The 26,603-nt window shown below is 43.5% G+C and overlaps 1 protein-coding gene across 1 annotated transcript in view; it reads left to right on the top strand.

Annotated features, from left to right (window-relative positions):
- Positions 1–495: 495 nt before the first annotated feature.
- The window catches only part of LOC115149926 (constitutive coactivator of PPAR-gamma-like protein 1 homolog), a gene marked incomplete at its 5' end in the record, with an annotated part of 48,771 nt that continues 22,663 nt past the window's right edge, over positions 496–26,603 (top strand). The window contains 10 exon segments of the mRNA XM_029692726.1: positions 496–742; positions 1,608–1,690; positions 7,001–7,129; positions 7,567–7,657; positions 9,527–9,648; positions 10,321–10,658; positions 14,019–14,142; positions 16,300–16,500; positions 18,468–18,639; positions 25,799–26,048. Coding sequence (XP_029548586.1) covers positions 496–742; positions 1,608–1,690; positions 7,001–7,129; positions 7,567–7,657; positions 9,527–9,648; positions 10,321–10,658; positions 14,019–14,142; positions 16,300–16,500; positions 18,468–18,639; positions 25,799–26,048 — 1,757 coding nt within the window.

Genomic DNA, 26,603 nt, shown 5'->3' with positions numbered 1-26,603 from the left:
CCAGGATCCACACTGTAATAGGACCATTGCTTATGGATATAATTCACTACACTGACAACTATTATAATCCATTGCTGAAAGCACTGTAGCCTACATCTCTGGGCTGCCGGCAGTCATCGTGCCTGAATGTTCCTCGCTCTATCCAGAATACTGGTAGTACTATGTCAGAATATGGTCCTCTGTAGCTCAGTTGTTAAAACAATAGCGCATGTAACTCCATGATGCGTGTTGTAAAATTAACGCACGACTGTAATTGGACCATGGATATTAGCCTAATGCAAGTCGCTTTGTATAAAGCCATCTGCTATATGGCATATGTTATTATATATTAGTATTGTGTTTAGACTGTCTCTAATTTGAACTGAGCTTCCTGCGAGTGTTTGTCTCCACGTTGTCCAGAGCATCAAGGATCATCACTTGGAGGTGGTATTGCTATGGATGGTTAGGGTTAGTGTGTGGTGTTAGTAACAGTATAATGTGTGTGTGTGTTTCCAGGTTGTCCAGAGCATCGAGGATCATCACTTGGAGGTGATAGCTCTGTGCAGGGAGAACGGGTTCCACGGCCTGGTGGCGTACGACTCGGACTACGCTCTGTGTAACATCCCCTACTACTTCTCTGCCCACGCCCTGAAGCTGAGTCGCAACGGGAAGAGCCTGACCACCTCCCAGTACCTGATGCATGAAGTGGCCAAACAACTGGACCTCAACCCCAACCGCTTCGTTATCTTCGCTTCACTTTTAGGTGGGTTGGTAACAGAGCTAGCGTTTAGCGAGGTCGCTAAGTAACATCACTTTTAGGTGGGTTGGTAACAGAGCTAGCGTTTAGCGAGGTCGCTAAGTAACATCACTTTTAGGTGGGTTGGTAACAGAGCTAGCGTTTAGCGAGGTCGCTAAGTAACATCACTTTTAGGTGGGTTGGTAACGGAGCTAGCGTTTAGCGAGGTCGCTAAGTAACATCACTTTTAGGTGGGTTGGTAACAGAGCTAGCGTTTAGCGAGGTCGCTAAGTAACATCACTTTTAGGTGGGTTGGTAACGGAGCTAGCGTTTAGCGAGGTCGCTAAGTAACATCACTTTTAGGTGGGTTGGTAACAGAGCTAGCGTTTAGCGAGGTCGCTAAGTAACATCACTTTTAGGTGGGTTGGTAACGGAGCTAGCGTTTAGCGAGGTCGCTAAGTAACATCACTTTTAGGTGGGTTGGTAACAGAGCTAGCGTTTAGCGAGGTCGCTAAGTAACATCACTTTTAGGTGGGTTGGTAACGGAGCTAGCGTTTAGCGAGGTCGCTAAGTAACATCACTTTTAGGTGGGTTGGTAACAGAGCTAGCGTTTAGCGAGGTCGCTAAGTAACATCACTTTTAGGTGGGTTGGTAACAGAGCTAGCGTGTAGCGAGGTCGCTAAGTAACATCACTTTTAGGTGGGTTGGTAACAGAGCTAGCGTTTAGGTAGTTCGCTAACTAACATCACTTCTAAGAAGGAAGGTAACTTATGGGTCGGTTTGCCAGACTCAGATCAAGCCTATTGATCGCTAACATAGAGATTTATCTGTCACTGCTAAGTCAGTGCTAATTCTGTTAGCCTCATGATGTCATGTAACTGTCCTGCTTCAGGTAACCACATACTGCCTGATGAAGACTTGGCTGCCTTTCACTGGAGTCTCCTGGGTCCAGAGCATCCGCTAGCATCGCTCAAGGTAAACTAGCTTCACGGTCAATGTAGTGCCAGGGAATCCGTTACACGCTGACCAAACCGGACGCGTGTGCGCGTGTTGATTTTGTACCACGATCACGACGCGCAGGTTGAAATATCAAAACAAAAACTCTGAACCAATTATATTAATTAGGGGACAGGTCGAAAAGCATTAAACATTTTATAGCAATTTAGCTAGTTAGCTTGCTGTTACTAGTTAATTTATCCTGGGATATAAACATTGGGTTGTTATTTTACCTGAAATGCATGGTAGCATGTTAGTCCTGGTAGCAGCTGGGGTCAAATTATGTCTGTTGGACGTTTTCTGTTCAAACTGTTGTTGACTAGTTAACATGTGACCAAAGTGAGAGGAAAAAAATGATTTATTCTCAAATTAATAAAGCATAAAAACATATACAGTAGTTGCAATAAAGTATGTCTAAACAACTCAATGTTATCCAATTTAATGAAGCATTTCATGCATTAGTACCTTGAATTTGTCCTCTGGTGTGACATCGCCATCGGGCAGCAGGTAGCCTAGTGTTTAGATCATTTTAAATGTTTTAATTTTATTAATGTTAATATAAAGGTTTAATGATTTCCCAAATAGACAACAACATGATTGTACCTCTATTTAGTTACTTCTGTCTTTAAATCAGTAATTCTGGCATTTCAAATGAAAAAAACACAATTTTCTTTTTTTATAATGATGATAACCAAGTGTCTCACTTACATTTTGGGTATGACTCATTTCACTAAACGAGATAACTACTTTTAAAAAAAATCTTATTTAACAATTGTTTTTATATTTTGTCCCAAGAATACCTTTTTTTCTCTTTCATTTATTAGCGTCACCCCATAGGACGTTATGTCACACAGATGGACTCAACAGACAGTCAAATTTGACTGTTAACTTCTGAAAGCGTCATTCATTCTGTTTTTTCTGACCACTGTAAAAAATACTTTTAAACATCAGTAATTGGTCCTCATTAAAGGATTTGAAGTGTACTTATTCCAATAACAGGGACTCTGTGCCTGCTGCCTTTCTTAGATATGGTAACCGTTTCTCAGGCTCGCTCTGGAATCGAACCGAATCTCCGTTACCCGGCGGCAGCGTAGCCTAGTAGTTCGTGTTAGGCCAGTAACCGAAAGGTTGCAAGATCGAATCCCTGAGCTGACAAGGTAAAAATCTGTCGTTCTGCGCCTGAACAAGGCAGTTAATCCACTGTTCCTAGGCCGTCATTATAAATAAGAATTTGTTCTTAACTGACTTGCCTATTAAATAAAGGTTAAATTAAAAAAAAAACAGTGGTCACCATGGTAGGCACAGAAACTACCATTGAAAGTTGATACGGCAGACATTCAAATGAGAGACGCCAGTTGCCACGAGGGTGTAAAAAGTAAAAGCGTCACCCGAAAGCACCTTGTATGGGTTTTGAGTCAGAAAAATGCACGTGTCCCTGAAGGTCAGCACTTGTTAGCTCGAGAATTGCCACAGTTATCCAAGTAACCTTGGGTCGATCCAAGAAACCATAACTGATTTAATGAGCGATTCACAGTTTCATTGTACCGAGCGTGTGTACTAAGATTTGCATGGCTTAATCTTTGGGACAAGAATATGCTACTGGCAGGATCAACCAGGTAGCCTCCCCCCCCCGCAACATTGAGGTTTACCTGGGCGCACAACGAGCCACAGGGGCACAGTCCTCCAGTGATGGAGGAGACCCAAGCGCACTTGTGTTCACCCAGTGGGAAGACCCGACCTACCCACAGCCAAAGCTGCTCGAGAGGTGTTCTTTTGGAAGGTTTGAGAACAGAGCCAATAGGGTTTGAGAAACGCAACGTTTCTCTGATGTCACAGCGCGTAATGGAATGGCATCACTGCCCTGGCGTGCCAACGCCCTGCGCCGGGAACGCTGTCCGAGGTCCACTGAAACAGACGGGTCGACTGAGTCTTGCTCGGAGTGAGGCAAGCCGGCGCAATTGGATAGCAGGGGGGGACAGTCTCCAAAAAGAGGCACTGCTCATTTCTGCCCTCCCAGGGTGGGTCACGTACCAATTGGTTGGTCAGGAGGAATGAAACTGGTAGGACAGAGAGCGGGGTCTAGGGGGATGGATGGTCCAATGCAGGGAGCGTGAACCAGGAATAGGAGCACCATAGCCAGTCCCCAATATCTGCCTGCATCATCACTAGAACCACATAATAAAAATAAATTGACCCTCCACAGAGGACAGAGAAAAACACAGAGGTAGCCGGAGAAATGGTCACCAGTTGAAACCAGGTGTGAATGAATGAATACCAAAATGTTTCAGGAAGCTAGACGTATGTGTCACTAATTCACAGGAGAGGCACTGAACGTGTTTATTTATAACAACAACAAAAAAAAGTCTTATAAAAATGCCTTCTGGAACACGTGAACTTTTCATGTCTTAATAACAAACTTGTATTCCATCTGTAAATACGAATACGATTGTTAAATTACGAGCCTAGTTGGTTTAGCCACGGAAAAAGACAGGAACCAACCCATTAGCCATGATTGGCTGAGATAATTTATGGTCTGGACATGCCAGGAGATGAGTTCTGATTGGTCTGCCATGTCAGCACGCTTCTGTCTATAATGTGGGCTGCTCAGTACGTGTTGATAATCCTTTCTAGCACAGCTTTTTAGAAATATATAACGTTAGCCATCTAGAACTACAAAAGTGTTTGCTAGTTTTCTCAACTTTGATGCACTGAATTTAGCGGGCGTTATCGACAGATCAGTTGGAGAAAGTGAAGGGCTACTTTCTGCACACGCTACAGTCAGTGTGAACCGGAGTGACTTGACACAACACTGTCCAAACAAGATTTTATTTTTTATTTAACCTTTTATTTAACTAGGCACGTCAGTTAACAACAAATTCTTATTTACAATGACAGCCTACCAAAAGGCCTCTTGCTGGGATTAAAAATAAATAAATATAGGACAAAACACAAATCACGACAAAACACACAACACTACATAGAGACCTAAGACGACAACACAGCATGGTAGAATCACATGACAACACAGCATAGTAGCAACACAACATGACACCTTTGCATGGTAGCAACAACAACACAGCATGGTAGCAACACAGCATGGTAGCAACACAGCATGGTAGCAACACAGCATGGTAGCAACACAGCATGGGAGCAACACAGCATGGGAGCACAACAGCATGGGAGAAACACAGCGTGGTAGCAACACAACACAACACAGCATGGTAGCAACGCAACACAACAACACAGCATGGTAGCAACACAACAACACAGCATGGTAACAACACAGCATGGTAGCAATAAAACACAACAACACAGCATGGGAGCAACACAGCATGGGAGCACCACAGCATGGGAGCACCACAGCATGGGAGCACCACAGCATGGGAGAAACACAGCATGGGAGCAACACAGCATGGTGACAACACAGCATGGTAGCAACACAGCATGGCGACAACACAGCATGGTAGCAATACAACATGGTAACACAGCATGGTAGCAACACAACACAACACAGCATGGTAGAAACACAACAACACAGCATGGTAACAACACAGCATGGTAGCAATACAACACAACAACACAGCATGGTAGCAACACAACAACACAGCATGGTAGCAACACAGCATGGTAGAAATACAACATGACAACACAGCATGGTAGCAACACAGCATGGTAGCAACACAGCATGGTAACAACACAGCATGGTAACAATACAACATGACAACACAGCGTGGTAGCAACACAACACAACAACACAGCATGGTAGCAACACAACACAACAACACAGCATGGTAGCAACACAACAACACAGCATGGTAACAACACAGCATGGTAACAACACAGCATGGTAGCAACACAGCAACACAGCATGATAGCAACACAGCATGGTAGCAATACAACATAACACAGCATGGTAACAACACAGCATGGTAACAACACAGCATGGTAACAATACAACATGACAACACAGCGTGGTAGCAACACAACACAACACAGCGTGGTAGCAACACAACACAACACAGCATGGTAGCAACACAACACAACAACACAGCATGGTAGCAACACAACAACACAGCATGGTAACAACACAGCATGGTAGCAATACAACACAACATGGTAGCAACACAACAACACAGCATGGTAGCAACACAGCATGGTAACAACACAGCATGGTAACACAGTGTGGTAGCAACACAACACGACAACACAGCATGGTAACAATACAACATGACATGCATACAAAACAGAAATTAAATGGTTGCAGTCTGCCATGTAGTGTTCATCCATGTATACGGGTGAGAGTCTAGCTACATTTTCAGATATAATACGTTTTTAATTTAGTCAGAAAGCTATTTTCATTGCAAGTTTGTTAGCTAGCAAACGTTAGCTTGCTGGCTCTCTAGCAAACTAATGTAAGAATCATCTAATAATTATAAAATATTTGTATCTGGACATTTTCTGTTTTTGATATTGCTGCTATGCAAGTAACCATTTCACTGTACCGTTTACACCTTCTGTATCATGTGCATGTGACAAATAAACGTAGAATTCATTTGATATAGTGTGTGTTTACCAGAGACTGTGATGTGAAGAACAACATGACCTGCACATAAATCAGACTGGGATATAGGCCAAGGACTAGATTAAAGATTATTTTTACCTGGAGTTTTTCCTTATTGAAGGCTACTACTTTTACCATTTTTTGTCTTAATCTTTGGTTGTTTACTACACTACTCCCTCTGTTTAGCACATGGCCTCACATGTGAATCCTTAAAGAGATGGGTGGGGCTAAGGCTTAAGAGGGTGTGAACGATGCTGACTGGGTGTAGACAAAGAAGAGCATTCCAGTAGGTGTACCAAAATATTCAAGGACCATTTTCTCAAAAGTGGGTTACAAGTTTATCAACTTTCAAAGCTGAATCACTTTCCCATTGTTTCCTCAACTGTAGTGCATGATGTACCATTTTCTAGCTCAGAGTCTCTAATTTTATCCATTGTAAAAAAAAAACACTTTCAAATTTCACCACAACATCTTATTGTTAATAGTAAGCGTTCCATTTCACCAAAACATATTTTCATTGCTTTTTATTGTCAAATGATTTTCATGTAAAAATTCAAAAGGTGTCACACCAAAAGGCTAATAAACTGACCCATTTTATGGGATAAATAGATAAATATTTCTGATGAAGCTTATTCTATTCAAACCGTGTGATCCGACTGTCTTCTGTACTTCCTCATTCCAAGAGATAGACGCGGTCATCAACGCTGTCTTTAACCTCTGACCTCTAGGTGCGCGCCCACCAGCTAGTGCTCCCTCCGTGTGACGTGGTCATCAAGGCAGTGGCTGACTACGTTCGAAACATGACAGACTTCAGCGACCTGGAGGCCATCGCAAACGACATCTTCAGACACTCACAGGTACTCACAGACATCTTCAGACGCTCACAGGTACTCGCAGACATCTTCACACGCTCACAGGTACTCGCAGACATCTTCACACGCTCACAGGTACTCGCAGACATCTTCAGACACAGGTACAGAACACCTGACAGAGCTATATTGAGGTACATGCATCACCTAGCAGGGTCTTCAAACATTCTCTGGTACATTACTGGCTGGATGAGATAACAGGACTATTTAAGAACCTTTTGTGTTGATTTATTGCTTTTGATTGAGTAACTTGGCTGTTTCTTATTCCAGTCCAGTTTAACATGGCTGTTTCTTATTCCAGTCCAGTTTAACATGTCTGTTTCTTATTCCAGTCCAGTTTAACTTGGCTGTTTCCTATTCCAGTCTAGTTTAACATGTCTGTTTCTTATTCCAGTCCAGTTTAACATGGTTGTTTCCTATTCCAGTCCAGGACTGATGACAAAGTTGTCCGCTTTAAGAAAGCAGTGGAGTACTACTCAGCAGCCAGCAAGTCTCAACACTTCTCACCTTACCAAGGTAAGTTCACCCACCTCACCTTCTCTCTATAGCCCAGTACACTGAGGCAGCGAGAGACTGAGGCAGCGAGAGACTGAGGCAGCGAGAGACTGAGGCAGCGAGAGACTGAGGCAGCGAGAGACTGAGGCAGCGAGAGACTGAGGCAGCGAGAGACTGAGGCAGCGAGAGACTGAGGCAGCGAGAGAGAGAGGCAGCGAGAGACTGAGGCAGCGAGAGAGAGAGGCAGCGAGAGAGAGAGGCAGCGAGAGAGAGAGGCAGCGAGAGAGAGAGGCAGCGAGAGAGAGAGGCAGCGAGAGAGAGAGGCAGCGAGAGAGAGAGGCAGCGAGAGAGAGAGGCAGCGAGAGAGAGAGGCAGCGAGAGAGAGAGGCAGCGAGAGAGAGAGGCAGCGAGAGAGAGAGGCAGCGAGAGAGAGAGGCAGCGAGAGAGAGAGGCAGCGAGAGAGAGAGGCAGCGAGAGAGAGAGGCAGCGAGAGAGAGAGGCAGCGAGAGAGAGAGGCAGAGGGAGAGAGGCAGCGAGGGAGAGAGGCAGCGCGAGGGAGAGAGGCAGCGCGAGGGACTGAGGCAGCGCGAGGGACTGAGGCAGCGCGAGGGACTGAGGCAGCGCGAGAGACTGAGGCAGCGCGAGAGACTGAGGCAGCGCGAGACTGAGGCAGCGAGAGAGAGAGAGAGACTGAGGCAGTGAGAGACTGAGGCAGAGAGCCAACAAGCAGAGTAGCTCTGTGATGTGAGAGATTCTCCCACTCTCCCATGCATTGTGTGCACTCTGGAATGGCTGCTACCCCCTTTGCATACAAATACGCTGCTTTAGAAAGGCTTCTTGCATCGCGGCCCAGGTCGGCTTGTTGGAACTCTGTAAAAACTGGTCCATCCCTCCACACTGTCCTGAAGCAGACTGGTCTAACTGGTCCTGAAGCGGACTGGTCTAGCTGGTCCTGAAGCGGACTGGTCTAGCTGGTCCTGAAGCGGACTGGTCTAGCTGGTCCTGAAGCGGACTGGTCTAGCTGGTCCTGAAGCGGACTGGTCTAGCTGGTCCTGAAGCGGACTGGTCTAGCTGGTCCTGAAGCGGACTGGTCTAGCTGGTCCTGAAGCGGACTGGTCTAGCTGGTCCTGAAGCGGACTGGTCTAGCTGGTCCTGAAGCGGACTGGTCTAGCTGGTCCTGAAGCGGACTGGTCTAGCTGGTCCTGAAGCGGACTGGTCTAGCTGGTCCTGAAGCGGACTGGTCTAGCTGGTGCTGAAGCGGACTGGTCTAGCTGGTGCTGAAGCGGACTGGTCTAGCTGGTCCTGAAGCGGACTGGTCTAGCTGGTCCTGAAGCGGACTGGTCTGACTGGTGCTGAAGCGGACTGGTCTGACTGGTGCTGAAGCGGACTGGTCTGACTGGTGCTGAAGCGGACTGGTCTGACTGGTCCTGAAGCGGACTGGTCTGACTGGTCCTGAAGCGGACTGGTCTGACTGGTCCTGAAGCGGACTGGTCTAGCTGGTCCTGAAGCGGACTGGTCTAGCTGGTCCTGAAGCGGACTGGTCTAGCTGGTCCTGAAGCGGACTGGTCTGACTGGTCCTGATTAATGATTGATACTCCTGTGAAACTGAATGGCTCATCTGTCAGACCTTTAACAGGTTTAACTGAAAGGACCAGTAGAACCTCACATAAACACAGAATAATGTTCAAGCTCTCTTGTTCTGTCTTAAATGTCAAATGTAGCTGAGTTACACTGCTGTGCTAAGCTGTATGACCATGTCTTCGTCTGTTATGCTGTATGACCATGTCTTCGTCTGTTATGCTGTATGACCATGTCTTCGTCTGTTATGCTGTATTAACAGTGTGTGTGTTAACAGTGTGTGTGTTAACAGTGTGTGTTTGTTTCTACCAGTTGGACCAAACCAGACAGGAGGACCGGTAGTTTCTCCAGTAGCAACAGTTCTGTCGCACTACGCAACTCTAGCTCCGCCCCCTCAGACGCTCAACATTCCTCCCCTGTCGGGGAAACCTGGGGTGAGAAACCTTGTTTAGACCAGGACCCAAACACACCTGTTAATTAGAGCCAGGACCCAAACACACCTGTTAATTAGAGCCGGGACCCAAACACACCTGTTAATTAGCTCAGAGCCGGGACCCAAACACACCTGTTAATTAGCTCAGAGCCGGGACCCAAACACACCTGTTAATTAGCTCAGAGCCGGGACCCAAACACACCTGTTAATTAGCTCAGAGCCGGGACCCAAACACACCTGTTAATTAGCTCCGAGCCGGGACCCAATCACACCTGTTAATTAGCTCCGAGCCGGGACCCAATCACACCTGTTAATTAGCTCCGAGCCGGGACCCAATCACACCTGTTAATTAGCTCCGAGCCGGGACCCAATCACACCTGTTAATTAGCTCCGAGCCGGGACCCAAACACACCTGTTAATTAGCTCCGAGCCGGGACCCAATCACACCTGTTAATTAGCTCCGAGCCGGGACCCAATCACACCTGTTAATTAGCTCAGAGCCGGGACCCAAACACACCTGTTAATTAGCTCATAGTTACACACCCAAACTGTTTTGTAATATTCATATAGTGTATAAACATGTCAAACAATCTTGCTATCTAATAGTTGAAAACAAACCTTTTAGAGAAAGCTAATGTTGGTGAGATGAGGCTAACATTTTGTTGATCTCCAGGTCCAGCCTGCCTACACAGCCTCTCCGGTCGTAGAGCCTGGCCCGGGCGCTGGGGCTGGGGCTAATGCCGGCCCTAGTGGTGACCCTGTTGCCGGTCTCGGTCCTGGTCCTTCTGGTTCTGGTCTGGCTGTGGAGTCAGCGGTGGGGAAGACCCTGGCAGAACAGGTACCAAGCAGCTTCAGCAACATTCCTCCTAAAGAGAAGCACACGCCGCTGTACGAGAGGTCTTCTCCCATCAACCCTTCTTTTCCCCCGGGGGGCACGGCCGCCACCAGCCCCTCCTCGTCGTCCTCCACCACCTCCTCGGAGAACGAGGACAACACAGGCTTCACTGCCAAGTAGGTTTGGTTATAGTACCTAATTACTCTACACACTGCTATGTCAGTGCTGTTATGTTTACCTTGTCAGTCCCGTTACACTACCTGCTGCCAAGTCAGCCACGTTACTCTACCTGCTGCCAAGTCAGCCCCGTTACACTCCCTGCTGCCAAGTCAGTCCCGTTACACTACCTGCTGCCAAGTCAGTCCCGTTACACTACCTGCTGCCAAGTCAGTCCCGTTACACTACCTGCTGCCAAGTCAGTCCCGTTACACTACCTGCTGCCAAGTCAGTCCCGTTACACTACCTGCTGCCAAGTCAGTCCCGTTACACTACCTGCTGCCAAGTCAGTCCCGTTACACTACCTGCTGCCAAGTCAGTCCCGTTACACTACCTGCTGCCAAGTCAGTCCCGTTACACTACCTGCTGCCAAGTCAGTCCCGTTACACTACCTGCTGCCAAGTCAGCCCCGTTACACTACCTGCTGCCAAGTCAGCCCCGTTACTCTACCTGCTGCCACGTCATTGCTGTTAGCCTACCTGCTGCCAAGTCAACCCCGTTACACTACCTGCTGCCAAGTCAGCCCCGTTACACTACCTGCTGCCAAGTCAGCCCCGTTACACTACCTGCTGCCAAGTCAGCCCCGTTACACTACCTGCTGCCAAGTCAGCCCCGTTACACTACCTGCTGCCAAGTCAGTCCCGTTACACTACCTGCTGCCAAGTCAGTCCCGTTACACTACCTGCTGCCAAGTCAGTCCCGTTACACTACCTGCTGCCAAGTCAGTCCCGTTACACTACCTGCTGCCAAGTCAGTCCCGTTACACTACCTGCTGCCAAGTCAGCCCCGTTACACTACCTGCTGCCAAGTTTAACTCTAGAAACGCTAGGTCTCGACTGACCGCCCCCCTTCAAGCTAATGAGCAGTCATTCTGAATGCTACATTCTAACAGTGTAATTTAATAAATGTAATATCGCTAAAATAATAATTTGATAGTGTTTAGGAAGGTCTTAGGTAACATTTAGAAGGAAAAAAATACATACTAGCGTTTTCATTAGCTTATGTTACTGTAGGCTATATCTAAAAACACAAGTTCAATTGTTCAATCAATTGTATTTGTGGAGTGCCTGTGTTTATGGACCCGGAAAGCTGTAGATCGGCATGTTTATGGACCCGGAAAGCTGTAGATCGGCATGTTTATGGACCCGGAAAGCTGTAGATCGGCATGTTTATGGACCCGGAAAGCTGTAGATCGGCATGTTTATGGACCCGGAAAGCTGTAGATCGGCATGTTTATGGACCCGGAAAGCTGTAGATCGGCATGTTTATGGACCCGGAAAGCTGTAGATCGGCATGTGTGCCTTCTCACTTCTCAAACTATTGGCAGATTTGAGTCATTCAGACACAATGTCGTTTTGAGTTTTTTTCTCCTACGCTCGCTCTCCTTGTTAGATATTATTCATATTTATGGCTTGGTGGTAAATGTCATCGTCATTGAGCTAGTAGCAGTAAACGGCAGGAAGTGATATGAGCGGAGGAGGAAGTTGTCAACTGGGTTATAGCCTTGCTTTATCCAATCGTAGCAGTAGGATCAAGGCACAACCAGCTCACTGCTTGACAGATGGCTTTAACTAACTGGGACTCCCGAGTGGCACGGCGGTCTAAGGCACTGCATTTCAGTGCAAGAGGCATCACTACAGACCCTGGTTCGAATCCAGGCTGAATCACATCCGGTCGTGATTGGGGAGTCCCGTAGGGCGGCGCACAAATGGCCCATTGTCGTCCGGGTTTGGCCCGGTGTAGGCCGTCATTGTAAATAAGAATTTGTTCTTAACTGACTTGCTTAGTTAAATAAAGGTAAAAAATTATTAGATATAGAGAAACGACAGTCTGTTACTTTAAGACGTGAAGGTTTGGTTGTCTCCCTGGAACTCCTCAGCGTCCACCTCTTGAACATCAGGCTCTGAAGCCTCATATTTCACTGTCACTTTCCAACCTTGTTGAGGATGGCTCGTTGTCAGGCTCAAAAAGCCTCAAATTTGCCCGGATGGCAACCAATTTTTCAAGTGAATTAACACTCCTCAGCAGGCTCAAGCAAGATAAAACCCACATGGTATCAAAAACTAACTAGTAGGAATTGTTAACAAGTTAGAAATGACTTAAACATATTTTGCTGTAGGCTACTATTTACTAGTTAACAAAATATAATGTATGTCATAAAATATATTCACCCCACCCAGTATTGTAATCAAAACTTACCCTAAAGCATGTAGTCCTTGGCTCAGGCAGTGTAGTTGTGTGGGCTCAATAGCATCTCATTAGTGTGGAAGATCTTGAGAATCAGCTGTAAATGTGATGGAAGAATGCACTGTGCATGCAGAGGGTTGCAATTCCATTGAATTGGGGATAGTTTAACCAAAAATATGCCACAACACCTAGAATTGCCTTATTGTGTATCCCACAAAAAAAGTTAGAAGCAAATTTTTTTAAATGAATTTAAGCAAAATTCCTCAAATTCCCGGGCTTAACTTCCCATAGAAAATTTCAGGAAAAATGCTGGAATTTTACCGGAAAGTTTCCGACCCTTTGCGACCCAGAACCAGAAGAATAATCATCAGCGACCTCATGATTAATTTCTTCCATCGGAGTCATTTTCATTCAGACCTTGTAGCAACGATGGACGCACGCTCTCATGGTGTACTCCTAGTAGGCCAGAGGTAGACTGATTTTGAAAACTGGATCTAGTGGACTGATAAAGGGTACATACCATTTTAGATTACAATGGATCAATACAATAGATCAATGGATCAATACAATAGATCAATGGATCAATACAATAGATCAATGGATCAATACAATAGAATGACCCTGTTCTTCATTCACAATTGGTGATTACATCATTATGCATCGTTCACTACCATCTCACCACCCATTCTCTTCTATGTATCGTTCACTTCCTCTCATCTCTTCTTCTATGTATCGTTCACTTCCTCTCATCTCTTCTTCTATGTATCGTTCACTTCCTCTCATCTCTTCTTCTATGTATCGTTCACTTCCTCTCATCTCTTCTTCTATGTATCTATGTATCTCACTCATCAACTCACCCGTTCTCTTCTTTTCTCCCCAGCATACTTGTCATCCTGTTGTGTAAAATTATTTTCGGATATAGTTTTTAGGTTCAGTTTTGAGGCAAATATTGGGGATATTATCAACCCTTACAAATTTCCAAGTCAATACGTTTCCATTACAATATTCTGTCAGACTTCCTGCTGCCATGTCAGCATTATTCATTTTACGTACTACATTACTCAGTCAAGTCAAAACTGTTACAATACATTATCCTAATACATGATCATACTCTTATCCTGTTGTTCCTGTAGTCATGTAAGTGACCATAAAGGAGGATGGGACAGACCATCTGAGAGCACAGCAGAGGGGGAACTGGAAGTATGGGACAAACCATCAGAGAGCACAGCAGAGGAGGAGCTGGGAAACCAAACCAAGGTATGGTTCAGCACAAGAGTCTGAAATCTTACATCATACCATGATGTTTACAATAAACAATGTTCGCATCAGTTCTATATATAGTGGAATGCCTGGAGATCCCATATACATGTACAGCTGTTTACCGTGCCTTCAGAAAGTATTCAGACCCCTTCACTTTTCCCACATTTTGTTACGTTACAGACTAAATTAAATATAAAATGTTCCTCATCAATCGACACACAATACCCCATAATGACAAAGTGAAAACAGGTTTTTAAAATTTTTTGCAAATGTATTAATAATGAAAAACAGAAATACCTTATTTACATAAGTATTCAGATCCTTTGCTATGAGACTTGAAATTGAGCTCAGGTGCATCCTGTTTCCATTGATCATCCTGGAGATGTTTCTACAACTTGATTGGAGTCCACCTGTGGTAAATTCTATTGATTGGACATGATTTGGAAAGACACACACCTGTCTATATAAGGTCCCACAGTTCATAGTGCATGTCAGAGAAAAAACCAAGCCATGAGGTTGAAGGAATTGTCCGTAGAGCTCCAAGACAGGATTGTGTCGAGGCACAGATCTGGGGAAAGGTACCAAGAAATGAATGCAGCAATGAGGGTCCCCAAGAACACAGTGGCCTCCATCATTCTTAAATGGAAGAAGTTTGGAACCACCAAGACTCTTCCTAGAGCTGGCCGCCCGGCCAAACTGAGCAATCAGGGGAGAAGGGCCTTGGTCAGGGAGGTAACCAAGAACCTGATGGTCACTCTGACAGAGCTCCAGAGTTCCTCTGTTAGAGATGTTAGAAACTTCCAGAAGGACAACGATCTCTGCAGCACTCCACCAATCAGGCCTTTATGGTAGATTGGCCAGACGGAAGCCACTCCTCACTAAAAGGCACATCACATCCTGCTTGGAGTTTGCCAAAGGGCACCTAAAGGACTCTCAGACCATGAGAAAAAATATTGTCTGGTCTGATGAAACCAATTTTGAACTCTTTGGTCTGAATGCCAAGCGTCACGTCTAGAGGAAACCAGGCTCCGCTCATCACCTGGCCAATACCATCCCTACGGTGAAGCATGGTGGTGGTAGCATCATGCTGTGAGGATGTTTTTCAGCAGCAAGGACTGGGAGAATAGTCAGGATCGAGGGAAAGATGAACGGCGCAAAGTACAGAGAGATCCTTGATGAAAACCTGCTTCAGAGCGCTCAGGACCTCAGACTGGAGGTGAAGGTTCACCTTCCAACAGGACAACGATCCTAAGCACACAGCCAAGATAATTCAGAAGTGGCTTTGGGAGAAGTCTCAATGTCCTTGAGTGGCCCAGCCAGAGCCCAGACATGAAAACCGATTGAACATCTCTGGAGAGACCTGAAAATAGCTGTGCAGCGACGCTCCCCATCCAACCTGACAGAGCTTGAGAGGATCTGCAGAGAAGAATGGGAGAAACTCTCCAAATACAGGTGTGCCAAGCTTGTAGCGTCATACCCAAGAAGACTCCAGGCTGTAATCGCTGCCACAGGTGCTTCAACAAAGTACTGAGTAAAGGGTCTGAATACTTATGTAAATGTGATATTTCAGTTTTTTGTTGTTGCAAAAAACGAAACTAAAACGTTTTTTTGCTTTGTCATTATGGGGTATTGTATGTAGATTAATGAGGTAATTCTTTTTTAAATACATTTTAGAATAAATAAGATGACAAAGTGTGTAAAAAGCGAAGGTGTCCGAATGCTCTGCACTGTATATATGGTAGAGACAGGATTTGGACTGTTGTTGTTTCTGAATGAACATATTTTCATAAATATTGAATGAATTAATGTTTTTATCGGTGAACACCCTATAATTTCTACAAATTTGTAAAAACATAATGTCACTGACATTATGGGGTATTGTGGGTAGGCCCAGTGATACGAACTCACCATTTTTAATACATTTTTTTAAATTCCAAGCTGTAACACAACAAAATGTGGGGAAAAAGTCATGGGTTGTGAATACTTCCTGAAGGCATTGTATAGTTAATATTCTGAAGTCAGTGATGTGGATGTTTTGGTTCCATGACCCTGGAGGTTCTGAGATGATTAGTAGACATCCAAACTTTAGAAAAGGATTTGAAACGGTGAAACAGCACTATCTGAAGCCTGACAGCCCTCTTCTCCCCCTCGCAGGCTAACCCAACGGTGACCTCTCCTGTGGTCATCGGTCATCTGAATGCCCAGATCCCGTCTTTGCTGTCAATGCCGACCAGAAACCACATGGACATCACTAGCCCTCCGCTCCCCATGGTGGCTCCAGAGGTCCTCAGAGTGGCTCAACACAGACACAAGAAGGGCCTGATGTACCCCTACATCTACCACATCCTTACCAAGGTACCCCTACACCTACCACATCCTTACCAAGGTACCCCTACCACATCCTTACCAAGGTACCCCTACCACATCCTTACCAAGGTACCCCTACCACATCCTTACCAAGGTACCCCTACCACATCCTTACCAAGGTACCCCTACCACATCCTTACCAAGGTACCCCTACCACATCCTTACCAAGGTACCCCTACACCTACCACATCCTTACCAAGGTACCCCTACCACATCCTTACCAAGGTACCCCTACACCTACCACATCCTTACCAAGGTACCCCTACACCTACCACATCCTTACCAAGGTACCCCTACCACATCCTTACCAAGGTACCCCTACCACATCTTTACCAAGGTACCCCTACATCTACCACATCCTTACCAAGGTACCCCTACCACATCCTTACCAAGGTACCCCTACCACATCCTTACCAAGGTACCCCTACCACATCCTTACCAAGGTACCCCTACATCTACCACATCCTTACCAAGGTACCCGTACACCTACCACATCCTTACCATGGTACCCCTACACCTACCACATCCTTACCAAGGTACACCTACCACATCCTTACCAAGGTACACCTACCACATCCACCACAACCTACATCTACCATATTCTAAGATACCCCTACATCTACCACAACCTACATCTACCATATTCTAAGGTACCCCTACACCTACCGCATCCTTACCAAGGTACACCTACCACATCCTTACCAAGGTACACCTACCACATCAAATCAAAATCAAATTTATTTTTATAGCCCTTCGTACATCAGCTGATATCTCAAAGTGCTGTACAGAAACCCAGCCTAAAACCCCAAACAGCAAGCAATGCATGTGAAAGAAGCACAGTGGCTAGGAAAAACTCCCTAGGAAAAACTCCCTAGAAAGGCAAAAAACCTAGGAAGAAACCTAGAGAGGAACCAGGCTATGAGGGGTGGCCAGTCCTCTTCTGGCTGTGCCGGGTGGATATTATAACAGAACATGGTTAAAATGTTCATAAATGACCAGCATGGTCAAATAATAATAATCATAGTACTTGTCGAGGGTGCAGCAAGCACGTCCGGTGAACAGGTCAGGGTTCCATAGCCGCAGGCAGAACAGTTGAAACTGGAGCAGCAGCTTGGCCAGGTGGACTGGGGACAGCAAGGAGTCATCATGCCAGGTAGTCCTGAGGCATGGTCCTAGGGCTCAGGTCCTCCGAGAGAAAGAAAGAAAGAGAGAAAGAGAGAATTAGAGAGAGCATATTTAAATACACACAGGACACCGGATAAGACAAGAGAAATACTCCAGATGTAACAGACTGACCCTAGCCCCCCGACACATAAACTACTGCAGCATAAATACTGAAGGCTGACAGGAGGGATCAGAAGACACTGTGGCCCCAACCACATCCTTACCAAGGTACCCCTACACCTACCACATCCTTACCAAGGTACCCCTACCACATCCTTACCAAGGTACCCCTACATCTACCACAACCTACCATATTCTAAGGTACCCCTACACCTACCATATTCTAAGGTATCCCCTACACCTACCATATTCTAAGGTATCCCCTACACCTACCATATTCTAAGGTATCCCCTACGCCTACCATATTCTAAGGTATCCCCTACGCCTACCATATTCTAAGGTACCCCTACACCTACCATATTCTATGGTATCCCCTACACCTACCATATTCTAAGGTATCCCCTACACCTACCATATTCTAAGGTACCCCTAGAGGATGTCTCCTGGTCTGACGAACACCGCTGTAGCTCTGCCACCTTTCACCGCAGATGCGGAAGGGCGACATCGGCGGACGTGGTGGATTGAGACCCAGCCCATTCAAAATAACCGACGATCTCTAGCCTATTAAATTGATGGAGTTGGTTGGGGATAGTTTTTTTTTTATTATGTTAATTTGATTTATGCGGGACATCGACTCTAGAGTGTTTTAAGAGTGTGTGTTGTGTTTTCAGGGGGAGATAAAGCTGTCCGTCACCATAGAGGATGAGGCCAACCAGGAGCTCCCGTCGGCAGTGCAGCTGTTCAGACCCATCCGCCAGTATGTTTACGGGGTTCTCTTCAGCCTGGCTGAAGCCAAGAAGAAGGCTGAGAGACTAGCCATGAGGCGCAACCGTCTGCCTGAATGTAAGACGCTGCTACCTAGCTATACTCTACTACTAATGTAATAAACTGCTACCTAGCTATACTCTACAACTAATGTAATAAACTGCTACCTAGCTATACTCTACTACTAATGTAATAAACTGCTACCTAGCTATACTCTACTACTAATGTAATAAACTGCTACCTAGCTATACTCTACAACTAATGTAATAAACTGCTACCTAGCTATACTCTACAACTAATGTAATAAACTGCTACCTAGCTAGACTCTACTACTAATGTAATAAACTGCTACCTAGCTATACTCTACTACTAATGTAATAAACTGCTACCTAGCTATACTCTACTACTAATGTAATAAACTACTTCCTACCTAGACTCTACTACTAATGTAATAAACTGCTACCTACCTAGCTATACTCTACTACTAATGTAATAAACTGCTACCTAGCTATACTCTACTACTAATGTAATAAACTGCTACCTAGCTATACTCTACTACTAATGTAATAAACTGCTACCTAGCTATACTCTACTACTAATGTAATAAACTGCTACCTAGCTATACTCTACTACTAATGTAATAAACTGCTACCTAGCTATACTCTACTACTAATGTAATAAACTGCTACCTAGCTATACTCTACTACTAATGTAATAAACTGCTACCTAGCTAGACTCTACTACTAATGTAATAAACTGCTACCTAGCTATACTCTACTACTAATGTAATAAACTGCTACCTAGCTATACTCTACAACTAATGTAATAAACTGCTACCTAGCTAGACTCTACTACTAATGTAATAAACTGCTACCTAGCTAGACTCTACTACTAATGTAATAAACTGCTACCTAGCTAGACTCTACTACTAATGTAATAAACTGCTACCTAGCTAGACTCTACTACTAATGTAATAAACTGCTACCTAGCTATACTCTACAACTAATGTAATAAACTGCTACCTAGCTAGACTCTACTACTAATGTAATAAACTGCTACCTAGCTAGACTCTACTACTAATGTAATAAACTGCTACCTAGCTAGACTCTACTACTAATGTAATAAACTGCTACCTAGCTAGACTCTACTACTAATGTAATAAACTGCTACCTAGCTAGACTCTACTACTAATGTAATAAACTGCTACCTAGCTATACTCTACTACTAATGTAATAAACTGCTACCTAGCTATACTCTACAACTAATGTAATAAACTGCTACCTAGCTATACTCTACTACTAATGTAATAAACTGCTACCTAGCTATACTCTACTACTAATGTAATAAACTGCTACCTAGCTATACTCTACTACTAATGTAATAAACTGCTACCTAGCTATACTCTACTACTAATGCAATAAACTGCTACCTAGCTATACTCTACTACTAATGCAATAAACTGCTACCTAGCTATACTCTACAACTAATGTAATAAACTGCTACCTAGCTATACTCTACTACTAATGCAATAAACTGCTACCTAGCTATACTCTACAACTAATGTAATAAACTGCTACCTAGCTATACTCTACAACTAATTTAAGAAACGACTTCCTAGCTATACTCTACAACTAATTTAATAAACGACTTCCTAGCTATACTCTACAACTAATTTAAGAAACGACTTCCTAGCTATACTCTACAACTAATTTAAGAAACGACTTCCTACCTAGACTCTACTACTAATGTAATAAACTACTACCTATACTATACTAATGTAATAAACTACTACCTATACTATACTACTAATGTAATAAACTACTACCTTCCTCTACCACTAATGTAATATGTAATAAACTACTTCCTACCTTCCTATACTACTAATGTAATATGTAATAAACTACTAGCTACCTCTACTACTAATGTAATAAACTACTACCTACCTCTATTACTAATGTAATAAACTACTACCTACCTCTACTACTAATGTAATAAACTACTACCTACCTATACTACTAATGTAATAAACTACTACCTACCTATACTACTAATGTAATAAACTACTACCTACCTATACTACTAATGTAATAAACTACTACCTACCTATACTACTAATGTAATAAACTACTACCTACCTATACTACTAATGTAATAAACTACTACCTACCTATACTACTAATGTAATAAACTACTACCTACCTATACTACTAATGTAATAAACTACTACCTACCTATACTACTAATGTAATAAACTACTACCTACCTATACTAATGTAATAAACTACTACCTACCTATACTACTAATGTAATAAACTACTACCTACAGTGGGGGAAAAAAGTATTTGATCCCCTGCTGATTTTGTACTTTTGCCCACTGACAAAGAAATGATCAGTCTATAATTTTAATGGTAGGTTTATTTGAACAGTGAGAGACAGAATAACATTAAAAAAAATACAGAAAAACGCATGTCTCAAATGTTATAAAATTATTAGCATTTTAATGAGGGAAATAAGTATTTGACCCCTCTGCAAAACATGACTTAGTACTTGGTGGCAAAACCCTTGTTGGCAATCACAGAGGTCAGACGTTTCTTGTAGTTGGCCACCAGGTTTGCACACATCTCAGGAGGGATTTTGTCCCACTCCTCTTTGCAGATCTTCTCCAAGTCATTAAGGTTTCGAGGCTGACGTTTGGCAACTCGAACCTTCAGCTCCCTTCACAGATTTTCTATGGGATTAAGGTCTGGAGACTGGCTAGGCCACTCCAGGACCTTAATGTGCTTAATCTTGAGCCACTCCTTTGTTGCCTTGGCCGTGTGTTTTGGGTCATTGTCATGCTGGAATACCCATCCACAATCCATTTTCAATGCCCTGGGTGAGGGAAGGAGGTTCTCACCCAAGATTTGACGGTACATGGCCCCGTTCATCGTCCCTTTGGTGCGGTGAAGTTGTCCTGTCCCCTTAGCAGAAAAACACCCCCAAATCATAATGTTTCCACCTCCATGTTTGACGATGGAGATGGTGTTCTTGGGGTCATAGGCAGCATTCCTCCTCCTCCAAACACGGCGAGTTGAGTTGATGCCAAAGAGCTCCATTTTGGTCTCATCTGACCACAAGACTTTCACCCAGTTGTCCTCTGAATCATTCAGATGTTCATTGGCAAACTTCAGACGGGAATGTATTCTTGAGCAGGGGGACCTTGCGGGCGCTGCAGGATTTCAGTCCTTCACGGCGTAGTGTGTTACCAATTGTTTTCTTGGTGACTATGGTCCCAGCTGCTTTGAGATCATTGACAAGATCCTCCCGTGTAGTTCTGGGCTGATTCCTCACCGTTCTCATGATCATTGCAACTCCACGAGGTGAGATCTTGCATGGAGCCTCAGGCCGAGGGAGATTGACAGTTCTTTTGTGTTTCTTCCATTTGCGAATAATCACACCAAATGTTGTCACCTTCTCACCAAGCTGCTTGGCAATGGTCTTGTAGCCCATTCCAGCCTTGTGTAGGTCTACAATCTTGTCCCTGACATCCTTGGAGAGCTCTTTGGTCTTGGCCATGGTGGAGAGTTTGGAATCTGATTGATTGATTGCTTCTGTGGACAGGTGTCTTTTTTACAGGTAACAATCTGAGATTAGGAGCACTCCCTTTAAGAGTGTGCTCCTAATCTCAGCTCGTTACCTGTATAAAAGACACCTGGGAGCCAGAAATCTTTCTGATTGAGAGGGGGTCAAATACTTATTTCCCTCATTAAAATGCAAATCAATTTATAACATTTTTGACATGCGTTTTTCTGGATATTTTTGTTGTTATTCTGTCTCTCACTGTTCAAATAAACCTACCATTAAAATTATAGACTGATCCTTTCTTTATCAGTGGGCAAACGTACAAAATCAGCAGGGGATCAAATACTTTTCCCCCCCTCTGTACCTATACTTTACTACTAATGTAAGAAACTACTACCTACCTATACTACTAATGTATGAAACTACTACCTACCTATACATGAAAGTACTACCTACCTATACTATACTACTAATGTAATAAACTACTACCTATACTATACTACTAATGTAATAAACTACTACCTATACTATACTACTAATGTAATAAACTACTACCTATACTATACTACTAATGTAATAAACTACTACCTACCTATACTATTAATGTAATAAACTACTACCTATACTCTACTACTAATGTAATAAACTACTACCTACCTATACTACTAATGTAATAAACTACTACCTACCTATACTACTAATGTAATAAACTACTACCTATACTACTAATGTAATAAACTACAACCTACCTATACTCTACTACCAGCTAGTCTTTATTAGCTAGTCTCTACTGAGCAAGTCCTAGTAGAAGGCTGAGAGACTGGGACGCCACCGTCTACCAGAGTGCTGGAGTCAGCCAGGTAGCCTGGAGGCAGACCAGCAACAGGTTAAAATCTGACAGGAAGGGTTTCTAACATCAGTATCCTAGAGGCCATCTCTTGTTGTGTCCATGAGCAAAGCTCTTCATCTCTCTAAACTGCTCCCTATTACTGAGACTGACCCAATGCCTCAACCCCTCAGTGTATTTATTGCTATTTGTGACCGACCACCTCGATTCGGTCTAAGGTTGCAAAATTTGAAATTGTGTTTTTTTTTTACATTTGATTAAAGTAGAGACTCGGCTACAAAATGCTTTTCATACACTGCTGTTGAGGAACAATGGGAAAGTGATTCTGCTTTGAAAGTTGATAAACTGGTAACCCCACTTTTGAGAAAATGGTCCTTGAATATTTTGGTACACCTACTGGAATGCTCTTCTTTGTCTACACCCAGTCAGCATCGTTCACACCCTCTTTAGCCTTAACCGCACCCATCTCTTTAAGGATTCACATGTGAGGCCATGTGCTAAACAGAGGGAGTAGTGTAGTAACCACCAAAGATTAAGACTAAAAATGGTAAAAGTAGTAGCCTTCAATAAGGAAAAACTCCAGGTAAAAATAATCTTTAATCTAGTCCTTGGCCTATATCCCAATCTGATTTATGTGCAGGTCATGTTGTTCTTGACATTACTCTGTCTGGTAAACACACATGTTCATGAAATACAATATGTGGCCTTAATCACCCCCAGACACACCTGGCTAACGTGATGGGTCATGTAATCACCTGGTGAAGTGGAGTCGTTTGTTTAGACATGTAGCTAGATAGCTAAACAATGAACTGTAATCCCAACCCATAATGTACAAACGGATTGTAATAGCTTGCGACCATGCAGTAAATGCTGTAGTATGAATCTACAGGTAGCTAAAGCTAACCAACTAGGTTCATTGTTAGCTAGCTTGCTAACATTAGGCTATAACTAGCAATACAAATAACTTTTTGAGATAAAAATATTACTACACCCCGATGATAATGGTAACGTTAGCTAGCGAGCCAGCAAGCTAACGTTCGCTCGCTAGTGAACGGTGTGCTTTAACTTGCAATGAAAATGACTTTCTGACTAAATTAAAATCATATAATATCTGAAAATGTAGCTAGACTCTTACCCGTATATATTCAGAAGGTTTTCAGACCCTTTGACTTTTTCCACATTTTGTTACGTTACAGCCTTATTCTGAAATATATATATACTTTTTTATTTCCTCGTCAATCTACACTCCATAATGACAAAGAAAAAAAGTGTTTCGAAATTTTTGCAATTGTTTTACAAATAAAAAAAAAATGAAATATCACATTTACATAAGTATTCAGATCCTTTACTCAGTACTTTGTTGAAGCACCTTTGGCAGCGATTACAGCCTCGAGTCTTCTTGGGTATGACACTACAAAAGCTCTAGGAAGAGTCTTGGTGGTTCCAAACTTCTTCCATTTAACAATGATGGAGGCAACTGTGTTCTTGGGGATCTTAAATGCTGTCTCGTAGCTCTACGGACAATTCCTTTGACCTCATGGCTTGTTTTTTTTTCTCTGACGTGCACTGTCAACTGTGGGACATTATCTAGACAGGTGTGTGCCTTTCCATATCATGTCTTTTGAATTAAATTTACCACAGGTGGACTTCAAACAAGTTGTAGAAACATCTCAAGGACGATCAATGGAAACAGGATGCACCTGAGCTCAATATTGAGTCTCATAGCAAAGGGTCTGAATACCTATGTAAATAATGTATCTGTATTTTATATTTTTAATACATTTGCAATTTTTTTTCTTCTAAAAGCCTGTTTTCACTTTGTCATTATGGGGTATTGTGATGTCATTATGGGGTATTGTGATGTCATTATGGGGGTATTGTGATGTCATTATGGGGGTATTGCGATGTCATTATGGGGGTATTGCGATGTCATTATGGGGGTATTGCGATGTCATTATGGGGGTATTGCGATGTCATTATGGGGGTATTGCGATGTCATTATGGGGGTATTGCGATGTCATTATGGGGTATTGCGATGTCATTATGGGGTATTGCGATGTCATTATGGGGGTATTGCGATGTCATTATGGGGGTATTGCGATGTCATTATGGGGGTATTGCGATGTCATTATGGGGGTATTGCGATGTCATTATGGGGTATTGCGATGTCATTATGGGGTATTGTGTGTAGATTGATAAGGGGAAATTGTTTTATTTAATAGATTTTTGAATAATGTAACAAGATGTGGTAAAAGGGAAGAGTTCTGAAATCTATTCCGAATGTAGATGGATGACCTCTTCACGGCAGACTGGATCCACTTTAACTTTAGCAAGACGCCCTGTGCCCCATTTTCTGTTTGTTTTGCCCGTTTTCCAGGCACTCCGGTTCACACTGACCGTGTGCAGAAAGTAGTCCATCACAACTTTTTCACGATGATCTTTGTTCGATAGCGACAGATAAATTCAGGGTAGCAATGTTGTTGAGAGCACTAGCAACACTTTTTGCAGTTGTCTCCATGGCTGATGTTATACAGTACCTTTCAAAAACTCTTCCGTAGCACGCATTATCTACACATACTGAGCAGCTCCTATTATTATCTCAGCCAATCATGGCTAGAGGGAAGGTTACTGGCTTTTTCCATGGCTAAACCAACTAGGTTCGTAAATTGAACAATTTTATTCATATTTACAGATGGCATACAAGTTTGTTATTAAGGCACATGAAAGTTCACATGTTACAGAAGGCATTTCTGCCCCCCCAAAAAAGGCATTTTGATAAAATAAATAAGGGGTCAGGGATCAAAGGTTCATGTTATTTATGTGTTCCAGACCCCCCTGTGGCAGTGAAGGAGTGGGCGGCCTACAAGGGGAAGTCCCCCCACACCCCAGAGCTGGTGGAGGCTCTATCCTTCAGAGAGTGGACCTGTCCTAACCTGAAGAAGCTGTGGCTTGGCAAGGCTGTGGAGGATAAGAATGGCAGGATGAGAGCCTTCCTGGCCTGTATGAGGTCAGATGCCCCAGCCATGCTCAACCCAGCCTGCGTCCCCACACAACTCCTGGTTCTCTGCTGCGTGTTGAGGTGAGGGAACACACACACACACACACACACACACACACACACACACACACACTGAGAGGCAGACAAATGATCTGTAGTTTTCTAATGAATGTCTAATGTATTGATCTGTGTTGAGAGATGGTGGTTGTATTGTTCTGTGTTGGGAGATAATGGTTGTGGTAATGTATTGTTCTGTGTTGAGAGATAATGGTTGTGGTAATGTATTGATCTGTGTTGAGAGATAATGGTTGTATTGTTCTGTGTTGAGAGATAATGGTTGTGGTAATGTATTGTTCTGTGTTGAGAGATAATGGTTGTATTGTTCTGTGTTGGGAGATAATGGTTGTGGTAATGCATTGTTCTGTGTTGAGAGATAATGGTTGTGGTAATGTATTGTTATGTGTTGAGAGATAATGGTTGTGGTAATGTATTGTTATGTGTTGAGAGATAATGGTTGTATTGTTCTGTGTTGAGAGATAATGGTTGTATTGTTCTGTGTTGAGAGATAATGGTTGTATTGTTCTGTGTTGAGAGATAATGGTTGTATTGTTCTGTGTTGGGAGATAATGTTTGTGG

The sequence above is a fragment of the Salmo trutta genome, chromosome 16 (assembly GCF_901001165.1).
Source record: "Salmo trutta chromosome 16, fSalTru1.1, whole genome shotgun sequence".
Classification (NCBI taxonomy): domain Eukaryota; kingdom Metazoa; phylum Chordata; class Actinopteri; order Salmoniformes; family Salmonidae; genus Salmo; species Salmo trutta.
Note: the sequence above shows the minus strand (reverse complement) of the source record. Positions and strands in the feature narration are given on the sequence as shown.